The sequence below is a fragment of the Aythya fuligula genome, chromosome 12, assembly GCF_009819795.1.
Source record: "Aythya fuligula isolate bAytFul2 chromosome 12, bAytFul2.pri, whole genome shotgun sequence".
NCBI classification, from domain to species: domain Eukaryota; kingdom Metazoa; phylum Chordata; class Aves; order Anseriformes; family Anatidae; genus Aythya; species Aythya fuligula.
Window position 1 is genome coordinate 8,554,259 of NC_045570.1, and position 17,976 is coordinate 8,572,234.

The window sequence follows — 17,976 nt, forward strand, 5'->3', positions numbered from 1 at the left end:
AGCAACACGCAGACGAGTGGGAGACGGGGTAAGGAGGGGCGCCTACAGCCCCAGGGTTTCTGTCCGAGCCTGCTGTGCGCTCAGAGGGCTGGAGCTGCCACCCCGGGCAGAGGTGATGTTGCAGGATGTCTGCCTGCGGGCTTCGGTGGCCTTTTATTCGGGAGGGGAGAGGCGGGAGGTGGCTTCCTTTGCAGCAGCCAGGGTAAAAGAGGCTTTTAACGCAGCCCAAATCCTGCAGCTGCTGACTAAGTTAAAAAAAGAAGCGCTGGCACTCTGTCCTCCTGGGGCAGAGCCTTTTCCAGCTCTTTTCCATGACCCAGGGATGCGAGCCATCCCTTCTGGGCTTTTTTTTTTTTTTTTTTTTTTTTTTCCTTTGTGCCACTTTCTCAGAGGAGAGCAGTGTGAGAGCTTCTTCCCTTGGCAAGGCTCTCACCCCGCTCGGGCTTCTGCGCACGCGGAGATGGGTCCGGCTGGGACTGGAAGGAAAAGGGTCCCAGAAGCATAGCAGCAACGTCCTGGAGGGGGTTGCTGAGGTTTTGTTTGGTGCTGCCGCCTCAAGCCTCTAATTACAGACCCTGGAGAGGAGAAATTCAAAAGCAGAGATAAGGAGGTGCAGCTCTGTAGGATTTAGGCTTTCCTCTGGGCTTTTTGCTAGCGGTGTGGGTGCCCCAAAGGCTTTCACCAGGACCCCATCCAGGAGCATCACCAAGGAGCTGTGCCAGGGAAACGGTCTGAAGGAAGGGATGGATCAACCTTCACCAGCAGGTCTGATTTGTAATTAAAAACAACAAAAACAACCACCAGCTAGAGGGTGATGTTCAGGGGACTGCCCAGATTGAGTCAAAGGGGGTTCTGCTGGCCTGGGGCAGGTCACAAATGGCTGGAAATTGGGCTGAAAAAGGGACAGAAAAGCGATGAATTGACACGGCAATGTGCAAAAGGCACCATCCATGGTGATAATCCCCAAACCCACCGCCCTTCTCACTCGAGAACGGGCTGCAGCGCCTTGCGTGGAGGAATCGGTGCTACTGGGGACAGAGCCCTGCATCACGGAGCGCTGAGCTGGCCACCTGCGAGGTTCAGAGGTGATGTTATTACCACAGCACACAGATGAAACACTTCACGGGCTGTCCCGTGCCCCTCGGAGCCCTGGGGGTCACTGAATTTCAGCCGGGAGGCGCTCTGTGGGCAGCAGGCGCTGGGGTTGTGGCGGTTCCCCAAGCGCAGGCTGTGGAGATGCAGCCTGCGTTTTCCAAAGAGGCATCCACAATGGAAAGCCTTAAATTGGGGAGCCACCACATCCTTTGGGAAGCCGTTCCCATGGTTAATGCGTTTACCACGGACCAGTTCCAGATCCCCCAAGGAGCTCGAGGCCTCCCCTGGCAGCGTGCCCGCCTCGCTCAGTGCCGCTGCGCCGCTCACTGCCCCCGGAGACAAAAGCCGGGCTACGAAGGGGCCGAGTGACCTGCTGGGGGTCAGATGGGAGAGCTGGGGACCCGAACGAAGCTGCTGGCTCCGGCTGAGAGCATGGGAAGCGTCAGTCCCTGCACTCAGCAGTGGCTGCTGTTGTGTCCTCGGCGGATGATGCACGCGGGGAGCGCGGCCGTGCCCTCAGCAGCTGGTGGGTCACGCAGGATTTGGGAAAAGGCCCTGGCATCCTCCCAGGCAGAGGCTGTGGGACACTCAGCAGTGAATTCCAGAGATGCTGTGTCACCAAAAGCCTGGCCCTGCATGTTGGGGGCTGTGGTCCCCAAGTCCCACCAGCGCTCTGGTTCCCGAGCGGCTTTGGGTAGGTGGATGGTGGCTGCAAAACCCGCAGCTCCCTTCAGGAGCATCCCGGCTGCCCTTGGGGGGGACAAAAAGGGGAGTTTGTCACCCGTGGGCCTCCAGCAGGAAGGTGACAACTGGGGTTGTGGCTGGGAGAGCTCAGCTGGCCGCAGGCTCTGCCTCTTGGGGCTGGAAACCTAAATCTGTTTGCAGGGGAGAGGAAGGGCAGCGCCTCCAAGCAGCGGCCGCCAACACTGGAAGGCACTCAGAGGTAGCAGGCCTTCAAAACACTTCAGTAAAACCCTGGGGGAAAAAAAGAAACACAAGATAATCTTATTTTGTCCTCTTCTGTACCTTTCAGGCTCTCTGCTTTGCCTTTGGGTTGTCACCGGGCCGTTTTTGCAGCCTTAGGGGGTTGTATTTGAAGAGGAAAGCGCGCCCTTCCACCAGCCAGCTTTTTATTGCTTGCTTTCTCCTGGGGTTGGGCTTGAGGCCTTGTGTGCAAACATCTCTAAAGGTTGTAGGGTGTTTCCCTCCACTCCTTGCCCCCCGAAATACCTCCTTTGATCTGGATCCTCTCACCCTGTGCCGGAGCAGGGGAGCAGGTAACCAACTGAAGCCCCGGCGGAGCCGCCCTTCCCCAAAGCAATTACAGGTGCTCCAGCCCTAATTCTTGTTTTACGGCTGCTCCTAGCAGTGCCCAAACGCTTATTGTCCCCCGTAGCCCCACGTGCTGCCAGGACAGGCTTTCCAGGGGCCGATAATAGATGATATTGGTGCTCTTTCTTTCCTTGCACGACACAGCAAAGCAGCTGCTGCGCCGGGCGGCTCGTGCTGGTTACTCATTACAGCGCCGGGGCTGTGCCAGCCCTGCCGTTTGCTCACCTCCCCCTTGAATTTCCTGGGAACTTTCCCCTGCCCCGAGCTTGGCAAACATTTGCCGGTGGCAGGCGGCGTGTTTGTTCTGCCCGGGGACTTAAAGCTGGCGGATTAATCGCTGAGGGCGCAGGGGGACCCTCCCCGCTCCTCTCCTGGCTTTCTCTCCTCGTTTTCATCAAAGCCTGGAAGCCGAGGGGCTGAGCAGGGAACCCAGGGGCTCCTGCCTGGCAGGGGGGGCTGGGGGCCGTGTTCTCAGGCTGGTGGGGCTGTCAGAGCCGCCTCCCACCCTAAAGAGACCTGGGAATCGCCCCAGCTGCTCTGCCATCCCCGCTCATTCACTGGAAATCCCGTTAGCGCTGGAACAATTCCATTAGCAGCACTGCTCGGGCACAGGTTTTTGTTTTTTTTTTTGTTTTTTCCTCCGCCGATTAAAGCGGAGTCCCCGCAGCAGGCTGGGGGCTCCTCGGAAGGGAGACATTCCCCGCGTAGCTCGGGGCTGCTCAGCGCCGAAATCCCAAACAAAAGCTCCGCTGTCAGACAAAGGAGAAGGCAGCGAGCCTCCCAAGGCAGGCAGGCAGAATTCCTCCTCTGCTTGCCAGCGATTTCTTCCTAACCGTGCTTTTTTTTTTAAGGCTTGGTCTCCGATTCAAAGCCGCGTCGTTTCGCAGAGCGAGATGTCGACCTTTTTAAGGTCCCACGGTGAGCTAATTTCAGTGCCGCCGGTTGCAGCGGCTCTGAGCGTTCTCAAACAAATGCCTTTTAAGATAAAAAATGGCCTGTGCTTGGTCCCAGCCCAGAGCTGTGGTCGGGGCTGTTTTAATTTGAAACGTCTCAGCTCAACCCGGTGAGGTCAGAGGGAGCTGCAAACATCTGAAAGGCAAGGCACGCGTCTGGGGGTGCCCAGACACGGGCACAGCACGGGGTTTGGGGTGATGCCTGTGTGTTTTTCTAGCGTGAAGGATTTTAATGATAATTCTCAGTATTTTCTCCCCCCCCTCAGCTATCACAAGCCCAGCTTCACCAGGTTTTTGCACATCATCATGAGCAGGAACCTCGAAGCACGTGGAGAGCTCGCCCAGGGGCTGGTCGGCGTGCAGAAGGTGCAGTGGGGTGTGTGCTGCTGGGTCTGCGGGGTCTCTGCTGTCCCCAGACCTGACCCCATCGGTGTTCCCAAGTGGCCAGTGTGTTAGGGGAGCCCGCTGGAGGAACAGCCTCTGTGCTGTGCTGGAGGGGAGCCAGCCCCGGCTCCACAATGCCACCCTGCGAGGCTCTGCTGGCACAGAGGGGCCTTGTGCCACCCCAGCCTCGTCCCCAATGCTGCCCTGCGCCCCCAGCTCCCCCTCTGTTGTTGACAGCCAGGCCCGAGGAAAATATGGGGCTTCCTCCGGCTCCTGGAGGCAGCAGCGCCTTCACAAAGGCTCCGGGCCCCAGCAGGAAGCCGCGGTCCCTTCCCTAACGAGGTTTTCCTGCCGATAAGGGGACCGGCAGGTCGGGGGCCCTGGCGGAGCCAGCGAGATCCCCAGGGGCTGCGTGGGGCTCGGATATGTCCCCCCGAGCCTCCCAGATGGGAACCCACCCCCTGCTCCCCTGCCTGCCCCTCCGGGGTGCTTGTGGGGTGCTGCCTGTTCAGGGAAAGGCTGGGTGGGCACGGCGCCCCCTTGTCCCTGCCCTCGGTGTACGGTTCCACAGGGCGAGGAAAAGGGGAAGAGCTGGGTGCTTTTAGGGTCTGGAGAGGACGAAGAGCCGTGTCACCTCCCCGGGGGATGTCCCTGCAAGCTGGCACCAGGCGTCCTGCAGCAGCCTGCTCCCTCCAGCCGGAGCTTTGGGAGCAAACGCCACGCGCTGCCCCTCGTGCCATGCGCCCAGCTTCCTCCTGCCAGCGTTCCCAGTCCTGCATCGGGGCGGGAGGCTGGGAGCAGGGCACAGAGCTGGTACGGGGGCTGCCAGCCTGGCTCCTGCAGGCATTCCCCGTGGAAATGGCTGGGGGACCCGACAGGAGGACGGGTGCAGCGGGCAAAAATCGTCCCCTGGTTCAAACCGAGGCATTCACTGGCCGCGGCGCTGCCCAGCTGTGGTTAGCTCGTATGAGAACCATTTCCTGCCGCTGAGGAAACTATGCAGCTGCACGGCAGCTCGGGGCAGGGGCAGACGGGAGCGTTTGCAAACCCTTTTGTGCTCCTCTCCCCGCCGAGGGGCCGGTTCTCACCTGCGTCCCCACGTCAGCACGGTTGGGGTGACCCCATGTCTGCGCAGCGCTCGCCGGTTGTGGGTTGGGGAGGGCAGGCGGGTGCTCGGCCAGGTGGGGACAGCCGGGAGCCCTTATAATGCAGGTGGGTGACTGCTCGCTGTGAGATTTGGCCTTGCCCTTGGTGAGGGCAGCGTGCTGAGAAGGCCACAGGCTCTGGAAAGCCAAGACTTGACGGTGAGCGTGGCACTTTCAGGGCTGCCTGGCTCAAGGTGCCACTGTTGGGCACTGCACAACAGGAGGGAGGCAGCAGGGAAATGTTTGGTGTTACAGCTCGTCTTTGGGTTGGGTTCTTCTGCTGGGAACCAGAGGGCTGGGCACAAAATTGTCTCCGCTCCAGGAGGTGCAAAAACCTGTGAGGAGGGCAGAGAAGGTGATCCGCCTGCTCTGTGGTGCTGTCGTCTCCACCACGTAGCTGCAGGGTGTGCAGGATGCCCCGTGGGATCAGCATCACCCAAACAAACGGGCTGCTCACCTGCGGCATCACCAGCTCCTCGTGGACAGAACAGGTTAATTAGCCACGCTGCCTAATGGGGCTGGGGGCCTGTGCTTCATTTTTTGGGGGAAAAAACAACCATCTCGCTCACAAACGTGGTTCGTGCCCAGCACTGGCTGTGCTCTTAGGTGTTGGCTCACGCCGTCTCCCAAAAATGCTCCTTGGCAAGAAGCAGGGTGTTGGCTGAGCTGCAGCCACAGCCTATTTTGTGCTCGCTGTTGGCTTCGTATGGATTGGGTCCCTCCTAAAATACGGAGAGCAGGCAGAAGCACTCCTGCTAGAGAGGCTGTTATCCACGAGGAGCATCTGAGGAGCAGCAGCACGGGGTCTGCAGTCTGCCTGCTCCCGAGGAGCCAGCAGAAACAGCAGCGGAGGGCTTCAGAGCCCAAAAAAGGGGAGAGCAGGAGCTGGGGATGCTGCTGGCTCCTTGGCCAGCTTGTGAGCACCCATGGGGTGAGGGGGGCTGCAGTGTCACCGTGCATCCTGCCACCTGACCCTGCTGGCCTCACCTTCTGGCCATGGGTTTGGTCTGGTTTGGCCAACTGGAGCTTGGCCAGCTGCTGGCTGCTCTCCGGGGGTGTTGCACAAAGACAGAAGAAGGACCTGGGACGTCCTTCCCAGGCGTCAGTCCTCAAGGTGCCGCGCGGGGATGTCCAAGACGCGTGGTGCCAAAGGCTGGTGCATGGAGCATGCTGCTGGGTCAGCGGTGGAGTCCCCATGGCCATGTGGACGTGGCACTGAGGGACGTGGCTTAGAATGGGATGAAAGTTGGCCTTGGGGATGCTGAAGATCTTCTCCACGATTCTGCAAAACGCACGAGCCCACCGGAGGACCGGCACGGACCGGCACAAAGCTCTGCCTTCGGCTCGCGGCCATCCTCTGCACGCATCAGAGCAGGAAAGAACGGCCTGGCAGCATCCAGGCAGACACGGATCCGAGTGAATCAGCCCCGGGGTGACTCACGGGTGTCACAGGGCTGTGAAAAAGGCTCACGTCACAGGAGGCCGGGGAGGAGCCGCGTGCTTCGCCAGGCGCGCGGAGCATTCCTGCTGCTGCCGGCACCGTCCCGGTTTGGACGCCGCGTTTCCAGGAGGATGTGGGCCAAAAGGAGGGAGTGTGGGGAGAGCAGCGAGCACGGTCAGCGGGCTGGAAGCCGCGAGGAATGAGGAAAGCTTGAAAGAGCTGGGGTTGTTTAGTCTAGGAAAGGGCAGGCTGAGCAGGGGGGGGGCGGAACGCGCTCAAAGACATAAAAGGCTGCTGCAAAAAGCGAGGGAATGATCCGTTCTGGGTGGCTACGAGGAAGATAACAAGAAAGCTTACACAAGGGAGAGGCTGATGAAGTCCTGAAAGCTCCAGCGCCTGTGGGATTGGCTTCAGGAGCCTCTCCGAGCACCCGTCTTGGGGTGGCCAGGAGAGGAACACATCTCCCTTTGTCGGCCAGGCCCCTTGTAGCCCTATTTTCCTGCTGCTTGGGGATTATTTCAGAAAACCCGTGATTAATTCTGTCACTTTGGAAGCAGGCACGTCTCCAGCCACCACTGACATTATGAGACAGCGATTCGCAGAGCTCGGGTTCGGGCTGCAGGCTCCTGCTGAGATGGGAAGAAGCCTCCTTTTTGAGGACGGGTGGTGGTCACCTGCAGTGGGACAGCACAGGAGCCCTTTGCGTGCTGCTTGTCCCTTCATATGGCCCTGCTGGGCACGGTCCTTGTCCTGAAGACACACAACAGGCACAGGGAATCCCCCTGCCAAGGCAGAGCTCACTGGCTCGGGGGCTGATTGGGGCCGTGCTTTTTAATTGCGGAGAGTCAGAGCGTGGCTCTGTGTCCTAAATAGGCCGTTGTCCTGATTCTCATCCCTGGGATCCATTATGTCTTAGCAAATTACTTTCTCTCTTTTAAATGCCTTGGTGATTAAAGATGCCACGGCAGATACCCTTAATGAGTACAAAAAAAGGGTAATAACTCCTCTTGTTGGCACTGAATGCAATTAATCAGGCCCCTTTCCTTGCCTTTTAAACAGATGAGGCATTTAAGGCCAAGCAAGTTTTTAATTGGACTTTAATGTCTCTCATTTACTTCGTTTTGGCACAGGCCGAGGAATTCCCACCCCCAGGTTGGCTGCGGGTTTGCGCAGGGCGATGAAAGGCTCGGCACAGCCAGGAGCCAGCGGCAGCCCCGAGCACAGCGGGAGGAGCAGAGCCAGGTGGCACAGCCCGGCACGGGGCTGACACCCCGCACCAGCAGCGTTTGGGGACACGGATTTGCCCAGCTCGAGGACAAGGCTGCCCTTTTTCCACGGGTTGCCTTGCCTGGAAGGGGCCGCTGGTGGCTGTGCGCTTTAGGGAGCTGATGCTGGAGGTCTGTATTCATACCCCGGGCTGTGCAGCCTCAGTTATAGGGTGAGCTGTGTCTTTTAAGGGATATTCCCAAGCTCTTCAGCCAAGAGGAGGCGTGGAGCAGCGTTGCCAATGGATGTATGTGCAGACGTTGTTGGTTTATGCCAGGGATTCCCCCGGGAGCCAAGATCTGTGCAGAGCGACCTTCCTCCAGCCTGGAGGCGCTGCCTCTGCTTCCACGGCCGGGAGCCACCTTCCCTCGGGTTCCCCTCGCTCGTGGTTATCCTCGTGGTGGTTTGGGGAAGGCAGCAGCCTGCAGCGTGTCCCAGGCCATACAGGGCAGCGTGCTGCAGCCCAGCCTGCCCGCTTGGCCTCGGTCCCAGCTCGGCTCTTCCCCGCTGACAGCCCGAGGAGCGGCAGAAAAGGCATCGGCCTCGGCGTGTGGGAGCTCGCCTCGGAGCCTGCTCGTCGCCCTGTGCCTCAAACACCCTGCAGAAACCCTGCCGTGGCTCCCAGGTGCTTTTGTAGGGTCTGCAGTGCAGCCACCAAGCAGCTGGAAGGTTCCCACCCACCCAGAGGCATCCAGGGACAGCAGCCTGCGGTTCCTCACCCTCGCAGTGATCTGTGAGTGGGATCAGAGGTCGCGCTGCTCTGGCTCTGTCTCAGGACATCTTCAAGCTAAAACCCGAGGCTACCCAGCAGCTCCCGCATCACGCCCTGGCTGCCGCGCACGCTGTGGTGCCTCCCGTGCTTCCTTTGAGGTCCTCGTCGAGGCTGAGGTCCCCTCCAACCTCAGCCATCCCATGCCCTGTGCTCAACACCGCACTAATTATCAGCCTGGATCACTGACCCTGCTTGGAGCCAGCCCGGCAGAATTTTCTCCTCCATCCTTCGGATTCTCCTCAAACATCCCCCGTGTCTGCCGCTCCTGGCCCCGGGCGGCACGGTGACCCCGCTCAGCACAACACCGCCTCCCAGGCAGCAGGGAATGCCACGGGGCACGCTTCTTGCCCAATATTTTGTTTGGTTTCGCCTTCTCGTTTGCCCTATCTCCTCTCCTCCCCCTCCCTCGCAACCTGCGCACTCATCTGATGGGAGGCTGGGCGGTTGTGCAAGGCTCACCTGCAGCCCTGTTTGTCTCTCATGCACGGTTCCAGGGGTGCCCTGCAGCATTTTTCTCCCCGTTGCGACCTCAGATAAGGACCCTCGGAGCCGTCGTGTCCTGCAAAGTCAGGGAGGGCTGAGGGGCGAGCGAGGATGAAGATTTTATTGCATGATCACGGTGCGGACATCTCGATGAGGTGGATAAAGGACAGAAGATCGTCCTGCCTGCATGGCATGTTGCCCTAGGGCTGGAAGAAATAAGAGGGCCAGGCCCTAGGACACGTCCACTCCTCTGTCCCGCAGATACAGAGCTTGTCCAGATGCCCTTAATTTGGGGACTTGTACCCAAAATCCACCTACACTGGGAAGCTGCAACCCCAGGTGACCACAGCCGGGCGTTCTCACGCCGCCAATCTCCTGGCCGAGCCTTACAAAGATGCCACTTTCTTTGATTTCATTCCATACAAACCCTGCAATTATTTTTCTTCGGAGCCTCGCGAATGACGGAAGCACAAACCCCGCTAAGGACCCGACAGCAGCTCTGGAGGCCATCCCGAGGCCGGCTGGCCTGGAGAGCTCCGACGGCGAGCAGGCTGCCGCTCACCTGGCCGCCCTCCTGGGGCCCCCTCCCCGCATTCCCCCGGCTCCCTGGAACGAGAATCATTTCCTCCCCGGCTTTTCGCAGAGGCAAGGGCCTCGCAGACGCAGAGTTATCTCTGGAATGTGTGCAAACAAGGAGTTCCACGGGATGCTGTTTGCCCCCCTCTCCGCGGCCCGCTTGGGGAAGGGGTTAAGGCGAGTTTGTTTTGCTGGTTCCGAGCTTTGAGAATTGTCTTCCCCGGGCGGCGACCCGCTGACCCCGAGTCCCTCTGTGTGCCTTTCCCAGCTGAAAGCTGAGATTCGGGGGCCCTGGCACGCGGGGGTGGGATTTGGGGCTTCTAAGAAGAAGGAGGTGAAAGGCGAAGGTGGGTTTTGAGGTCCTTCCAACCCTTCTGTGATTAAGCAGGGGGACAAATCCCTAGAAATGATAGAGGGGCTGGGGCAAAATGCATCACAGTGAGGGGCATAAAGAGCCCCCTCTGTCTAATGAGAAGTTCAAGAAAATGCAGGTGCACCTTCACTGCGCTGTGGGGGCTGCCTGGGCACCGAGGGGCTTTGGGGTTTCGGATAAATGCAGTGCCCAGAAGCTGGAGCTGGGTGAGATGAAGCTCGCTCAGAAAGTACTGAGGAAATGGTTAATTCCTCGACGTGCTCTCAGCGCTGGTGACGCACTGAGGCTGGATCCCGGCCAGCAGCCGGCGCCTCGACCCGAGGACAAAGAGCTGGGCTAAGCACCGAGGTGCTCGGTGCGACGGCTTGGCCTGGTGCGTGCGAGGGGTCAAACGGGATGGTTTAATGATCTCCCTTGGCCTGAAAGCTCTCTGTTCTCTTCAGGAGACACATGAAAAAGCCCTTTCACCAAAAAGCATGCGTGTCATGAACTCCGCCGCTCCCAGGCAGCGGGCAGGATCCGCAGGGAGCATGACCTTGCTGCCTGGAGCTGGTGGCCATCTGCTCGGTGGCCGTGGCTCGCCTCACCGAGGCCACCTCTCCCCCGTGACGTTTCTCAGCTCCACCATTAATTGTTGTGTCCCCGCATTTAGGTAACGTTCGCCTCCTCCTCTCCCTCAGGGTGAAGAGGCCGAGCGGCATGAGCAGCCTCCTGGGGAAGATCGGCTCCAAAAAGCAGAAGATGAGCACGCTGGAGAAGTCTAAGCTGGACTGGGAGAACTTCAAGGAGGAGGAAGGCATCGTGGAGGAGCTGGCGATCCATAACCGAGGGAAGGACGGGTAAGAGGGGTTTAATCCCAGCCCAGCGTTTCCCTATGGATGCAGGAACCCCATCGCGTGCTGCAGAGTCTAGGAAACCCACGGGGTTTCTTGGGAATCCATTCTAGGGATACCTACAGCTGCTTTAGGCACTGCAGGAGGTCGGGTGAAGCCTGCAGCAGGTGTGGGCACACCTCTCGCTTTGCTCACAGCCTCGTGACTCGAAGCCCGGCTGACGCAGAGCCTGGCTGTGCTTTATCTCCTGCTAGCGGGACCCATGCGGCGTGAACCAGCCTAGTGCAGCGCTCCCGGGAGGAAACACAGCTACCTTTGCCCTGCTTTTTTGTTTTTTATTTAAAAAAAAAAAAGCCTCAGGTTGGGAGGTATGGGGTTTTTTTTTTGTTCTCTTCTGCAAATGACATGCTGCGGCTGCGGCTGCGCGCCGTCCTCCTGCGTAAAGGCGTGCGCAAAGCCGGGGCGCTGAGCAATGTTCACCCCGACGAAGCTAATGGAAGGGTCGTAAAAGTAAATGGCGCTGCTGTAAATAAACCAGAAAGCTAATAACGTGCTGCAGGGAAGGATAACGCGATCACAAGCGGCGCGCACACCGCAGGCGCTTTGCTAAGCTCTGGGAAAATGTAAGCGCCGTAGCGGGCGGCTCATAAAATGGATTTGGATTATGAGCTCTTCTTCCAGTCTGTCTGCAGGAAAATCTCAGAGCTTCTGCATTCCACCGGACCTGATTTTGTGTTTCAGAGAGGTGCTTTATCACTCAGTTTGGTCCCGCACCCTCCCACAGTGCCCCTTTGCCCTTGGATCTGCCCTGCCCACGCTGCCAAGCGTGATCCTGGCTCTGGCCCTTGGCTGCTCAGGGCAGAGCCACCACAAAGAGCCCGACTGTCTCCGTCCCGCTGCAGGAACGCGCTGCTTCTCCCCCAGAGTGCCTTTCACAATCTGGAGCCAGCTCTCCGAGCAGGCCTGGGGGCCTGTGTGAACATTTGGTGCTGTTTCTCTACCCCCCACACGTGAGCAGGACAGCTCGCTGCGCTCCTGCTCGGAGGTGCTGGCGGGGCAGGTGGTGCGGGCAGGGCACCTGCTGCTCTCAGGCCCTCCTCCAGCAGCCTGCTGTCCCTCCCGGAGCTCCCTCTGCTCCTTTAAGGCAGGCTGGGACGCCTCTGCTCGCCCTTCAGCGGGGCAATCATTTACACATCTATCAAAACCGCAAGGAGTGGTTAGTCACCTTTCAACCCTGCCCTCTCTCTGCCTTCCCACCCCTCATATCACCCGGCCCGAATCTCTTCTTCCCCTGCAGCAGGATCCTTGTGTCGGATCCCTGGTTTTCCAAGGAAGGACCGAAGCCAGGAGGGGAGGCAGCTGGCCTGTGCTGCTGATCTGCCTCTGCGATGTCTTCCCTAGCTGGGACTGCAAAGCAGCCTCCAAACTGGGCCACCTTTGTAGGGCAGCCCCGGCAGGGGAGCACCCCGCTCTGGGCGCAGGCAGGACCCAACGGGGGATGGATGGAGCCTGGCAGGGGACAGAAAACACCCCCAGGCTGCTGTCCCTGCTCCAGGTGCTCCTGCTCTGTGAGCCGTGTCGCTGCCCCGGGGCGCTGCGGGGCCATCCACGAGGCTGCCTCCTCGATGGGGCTGGGAGAAGCGAAGGGCCGGGGGGGTTTGGCCCTCACTTGCCATGCTTGTGGTGGGTGCTGAGCTGAGGAGGGGGGGGAAAACTGCCCCCTGAAGCCCCGTGACATTGTCGTGTACAACGGGACCCCCCCGATTTCCTTCCCCTGGCCTCTCTTGTCCCCAGGCACGGGTCACCTCCGCGCTCGCGGGGACAACGGGAAGCGACACTCCCCTGCCTGCCTTTCCTGAGCCAGCGCGGGGCGGAGGTCTCAACGCACGGTCTCCTCGCCCTGCCAGGGGCAGGTGGCCAGGAAGAGCCCCCCCGAGGCCAGCACGCTGTCCCCGTCACACCGAGCCAGGCACCACAGGCTGGCAGCGCCGGGCTGACCCACTTCTGTCAGCACAGAGCAGGAGGAGATGCTGCTGGGGACCGAAGCGGGGACAATCAGCCTCTGCGGCGCATTTGGATTAATTAACCACGGGCTGTGGTGATGCTGAGCTCTCCTCTGGCTCTTGGCTCAGGCAGGGGCTTGGTGCCACCAGCGCCAGCGCTGCGGTGGCCGGCGGGGAGAAGCCAGAGGCAGCAGCTCGTGCCGTGCCCGGTGCCAGGCGTAATGACCTTGTCGTGACAGCCCAGCGCTCGCCGCTGTGGAACAAATGCAAAACAATTGTGATGATTCAATTACAGCCCCCGTTCTGAATTGCAATTTCGCTCCCTCTGTAGGTTAATTAGCAGCACAGCCCCGGGCTAGCCGTGGCAAGGGTTTGCAGCAAAGTGCATTCAAATTCGGCTGCGCAGCATTAATGAGCGGCAAGGTGCTTGGCGGGGGCGCAGGCGTGCTCGCTTCCCTCCCTGCGGCGTTTAGGTGCCTGGCTGCGAGGGCGAGGCGAGTTTGGGGCTGCTCTCAGCTGCAGCAGGCTTGCTGGGTGATGCTCTTCGTGGCCCTAATGCTTCCCGAGCCTGTTACCTGCTTGCACGTGGCTGTGCTGCTATCAGTGGGTTTGGGGGACGCTTTACAGGATCACCTGGAGGCCAGGGGCAGCATCAGAGCTCTCTCCTGCTGAGGAGCTGCACCAAACCTTCAGGTTGGCTGTGAAGGTCATTTCTCCGTCACAAAAAGAGCCCAGGAGCATGGGGTACCCCTGGGCTTCACCCCCGGACCCTTCACCCCATACTGCTGTGAGTCCCGAGGTGGTGGTGGGGGCACCTCTCCAGCCACGGAGCCCTTTCAGCATCCTTTTCTGCCCGTCCCCTGGGGTCCCCTCGGTGCCAGGCTGCGGGCGCTGCTTACAGCATCTCTCCCTCTCTCTTCCCCGCAGGTACATCGAGAGGAAAGCGTTCCTGGAGCGCGTGGATCACAGGCAGTTCGAGATCGAGCGCGACATCAGGCTGAGCAGGATGAAGCCCTGAGGGGCCAGGGACGGCTGTGGGGTCCCGCTGGCTTCCGTGCCCCAGCTGGGGGGCTGCCGGCCCCCGCCTGACCACGGGGCACGGGAACCGTTCTCTACCCAAGCCTGTAGGTCCCGGCAGGTTTTTCCTTTTACTGTAATGTTTGGGGAGGGTCTTTGTCAGTGGGCAGGGGGCGCTTCGAGGGGTCAATCGCCCGGCAGGTGACAGAAGCGACCCCGTGGCACCAATCCTTTGCCACCCCTGGGACGCTGCTGGAGCCAGGGGCAGGAGGATAAAGCCAGGTTGCGGCTTGGCCGACGTTTGTGGTGAGAGAGGAGCTGCAGGAAAGGCTTCGTGGCTGCCGTGTGTGTGCGAGCCCTGGGATTCGGGGCTGCAGCCCTTCTCCCCGCTCTGCCAGCCCCGCAGCCTTCCCTGCCCCTCTGCGCTCTCGCCCAGACAAAGCCAAACTGTCTGTACTTGTCTGTGGGGTCTGATGGTGCTGGGGCTTTTTAAGCAAGCCGAGGAAGAAATCCTCCCTTGTTCGCTCCGTCGAGGAGATGGGAGCAGCTGCAGCAGGCAGGACGGGCCAGGATCTGTTCACGTGAATAAAGTATTCCATCCCGATGCTCTCGTGTGCTCGCAGCCTGGCTCGGTTTGCAGCAGGCAAAGAAAGTCAGGGTCATGGTTATGGGTGTGCAACTGCGGCCCTGCTCGCTGCCTGCCTCCGTAGCAGCCTCGTGGTCGCAGCCATGGCTCTGGGCAGGAGGCTCGGGGCTCTGGGATCAAATCCACAACTGGGGCCAGCACAGCCCGGCCGTGGCAGTGCTGCAGGAGCAAGGAAACCCGCTGAAGGCAGCGATATCCACGGGGAAAGCTCCCTGGGAGGGCAGAACTTGGGCGTGGGGTGAGGAGCTGGAGGCCAGCAAGTGCCGTCACCTCGGCCATCCCTCCTGCGGCCAGCAGCTCCCCGGGCCGGGGCCGTGCTCATCCTCGCAGCCTTTCCCTGGGCAGGGGCAGCCCCGGCCTCCTCCCGTGCTGTCCCTGCGCCAGGCAGAGCACGGCACCAGCCCCGGCCTCGCCGCTGGTGCACTTGGCCCCGTGCCGCGGCTCCGAGCCTGGGCTCGGCTCAGGGCTCACGTGGCGGCTGCTGAGTCAGCCCTCGCGCCGGGGACGCGGGGAGGGATGGACGGGAACAAAACACCACGTGCTCGGGGGAGCCGCAGCCCTTGGCGCCGTGTTACACGCAGGGTGAGCTGTTACCGAGCTGCTTCCACTGAGCCTGAGATTTGAGAAAAACAAAACAAAGGGGCTGGGAAACGCTCGCATCTCCAAACTGGTCATGGTAACAGCAGGAGGGAGCTTTGCGAGGGGACGGTGAGACTGGGACACACTCAGGGTGCCCCAAATCCCCATGGGGATCCCCCCCTGATGGTGCTGCAGGACAATTTGTGTCCCAGGAGCAGCAGCCACGATGGCCGTGAGCATTTTGGGGGCCCGGAGCAGCCTCCCTGCAGCATGGACAGCCAGGCAGGAGCTGGCCCTTGCGCCAGTGAGCCTTATGGCCGCAGGGGATATTGCATGGGCATGGAGCAGGGGGACTTTGGAGCCCCTAAAGAAGACCAAAGGCACCTAGCCCAGCCCGGTCCCATGGCAGGCAGGTGTGTAAACTCCCAGGTTGAGCAGAAATCCTCCCCATCCCACCGCCTGCCCCCAGACAGCTCCCTGCAGGCTCCCCGGCACCGATGGGGGCTGACACCAGTCCCCCCCATTGGCACGCTGGTGATTTGGGAACCCCGGGGCTCCCTGGTTCCTGCCAGCCCCATAACGCTCCCGTTTTCTCTGCTCGCTTCCCTTCGGCTGAGCCAACGTGGATGTTTTTGAGATCTTGGAAGCAACCTGACCTGCTGGAAGCCAGCGGGCTGACGGCTCCCCGCTGCGCCGGGCTGGGTCTCCGCGTGCCGCTGCCTCCATGGCCCATCCCCGATCTATCCCCGAGCCGTCCCCAAGCTGTCCTCGCGCTGTCCCTGCCCAGGTGCCGGCTGTCCCAGCCCCTCTGCTCCCCGGGGACAGTTTGGAGGAGGCAGCTCCAGCCCAGGGCTCATTTCTGGTTTCCTCTGCCAGCACTCCCGAGCGTCCTGCGTTTTTCCTCGCTTGGGTCATGTATTCCTCGCCTCTCTTTCCTGAAGACGAGGAGTGATTTACAGGGCTCCAGAAAACACAGCTCGGCTGCTTAGGAAGAGAAGAAAAAAAAAAAAAAAAACAACAAAAAGCCAACACAAAACCATTCCGCTTGCTATTTCCATCGCCCGCCTTCCCACAAAGGGGCCGGCCCCGGTGCACGGCCCCGAGCGGAGCCCGGAGCCCCCCAGCCCACGCTCCTGCTGAATTTCCGCGCGGCCGCTGCATCCTCCGTGGGCCGGGCCCTGCGTTTGGGCACGGGGGGCAACCAGCGCTGCCCGGCCCCCAGCCCCGGCCGCCTGAACGGGCCCCTTGTGCTCTCGGCCCCGAACAAGGCAGCGATTGTGTGCGCCTGCCCCAGCGCCCTGTTACGGGGTCCATCCCGGCTCCGCATCGCCACCGCGGGCTGCAGAGGAATAGGAAAATGGCTTTTCTCCCCCCCCCCACGGGAAAGGCTGCCAGCTCTGCCGTTTTGGTACCCAATGCCATCCTGGGGTCTCAGCCCTGTTGGGAAGGAGCAGGGCTGGGTTTAACCTCATGAAAAGGGCTCTGCCTCTCGTCCCCGCGGCTGAAAACCTGCCCAACGCCACGGAAAGGCACGGGGATAAACCCTTGTTGTGATCCTGTTGGGTCCCGTGATATTACAAGCCAAGAGAAATGCCCTCATTATTTCCCCAATATTGAAGTCTAATAAATCCCCTACTGCCTTATAGGATTTATTTATCCGTTCATTGCTAGGAGACTCAGTCCCGTGTAATCCTATTGCTGCTCCAGGAGGCAGCTTTCCGAAGGACGGAGCTGCGTGCAGGCAACCAAATGCCTCTGGTCCCGCTGGGGACGGCTCCACGAGCCCCATGAGCATCCCAGTGCCACCTTTCCCCAATGTCCTGGTCCCCTGGAGCCGTGCCCCGGCTTGGGTAGAGGCTGAGCTCACCAAAACATCCCCCTGGCCTGGCCCTGCTCTTCTTGGCCCCATGCAGGTGACACCAAGATTTGGGGTCTTCCAACGCCTTCCCAAGCCAGGACGCAGAGGGAAAAGCAGGAAGACCCTGCGGGCACCGCGGCAGCTTGCTCCGCATGGAGCCGCTCTGCCTGCCCCTCTGGATGCGGGGGACTCCCAGAAATGACGACGGCCACATGAAAATGTTGGAAATTTCACCGCTGAGCTTTTTCCATAGCAACTGTCACTGGGGCGACGCAGCATCCCCCCTCCCGAAATGCCCGGCCCTGTGTTCAGGTGCCTGCCGGGGTGGGCTGCACCAAAGCCACGTGCCCCCGGTCGCTCCGTTTGGGGCCGACGTCCCCCAGCTGCAGGACATGGATTTGGGGTGCTGAGCGGGGCGGGGGGAGGTTAAATACCCCCCCAGGCCAGGCACGGTGCTGGTGCAGCTCTGCCCCTTGCCAAAACCCACCGCCGGCAGCGCGGGATGAGCTGCAGCAGCTCCGCGCAACCCCAGGGCCCCCAGAACTCTGCATTTTTCAACTTTCCTTTTAGCATTTCATTTTCTTTGAGGTGGGAGAAGCAGAAGGGAACCTGCCCGTGCCTGTGGCCCCCCGGGTGCTTCCCCGGTGGAGGCACGGGGCTTGCAGGAGCCTTTGCCAGCTCGGGGCGCTCCTCAGATGCGAGCAGCGATTTTGGCTCCGAAGCAACAAAAATGGCCGGGATCAAACACCGGCACGGGCCCGCTTTGATCACAGCATTGCCACAGGGAGGGGAAATTAAAAATTCTTGCTTGCTTTTAAGCGCCCGTGCTGCGCCGCGAGCATCCTGCTCCGGGCACTGGCTGGGATGGGGCCACTGCGGGCCGGGCAGCGTGTCCCCGAGGGTGACACCGAGCATCCCGGCAGGGCAGGGCGCTCACCACCCCTCGGTGCTTTCCACAGGCAGGCTCGGCTTCAGGGAGACGCTGCCTGGGGATGCCGAGCGCTGCGAGCTGCCAGCCCTACTGGGAGGAAGCTGCCGACCTCCGGCTGTGGTCTGCGGGCTCGACCGCAGCCCCCGCCACTGCCTTCAGCGGGGTTATCGCGCCGAGGCCTCCAGCTGGGATGGCCTCGGGACGGGACGCGGGTGGGAGAAGCCAACAGCGGCCAACACACGCTCCATGCGCCTCGAGCTGGCCCCTCACAGCCTGACCCCAAAAACCA

At 60.8% G+C, this 17,976-nt stretch overlaps 1 protein-coding gene across 1 annotated transcript in view; it reads left to right on the forward strand.

Moving 5' to 3' along the window:
• The window catches only part of CFDP1 (craniofacial development protein 1), a 49,597-nt gene extending 35,320 nt beyond the window's left edge, over positions 1-14,277 (forward strand). Inside the window, exons 6-7 of the mRNA XM_032195866.1 lie at positions 10,501-10,659; positions 13,584-14,277. Of these exons, the coding sequence (XP_032051757.1) occupies positions 10,501-10,659; positions 13,584-13,674 (250 nt within the window). The 3' untranslated portion in view covers positions 13,675-14,277. The remainder of the gene's footprint in view (positions 1-10,500; positions 10,660-13,583) is intronic.
• The last annotated feature ends 3,699 nt before the right edge of the window (positions 14,278-17,976 follow it).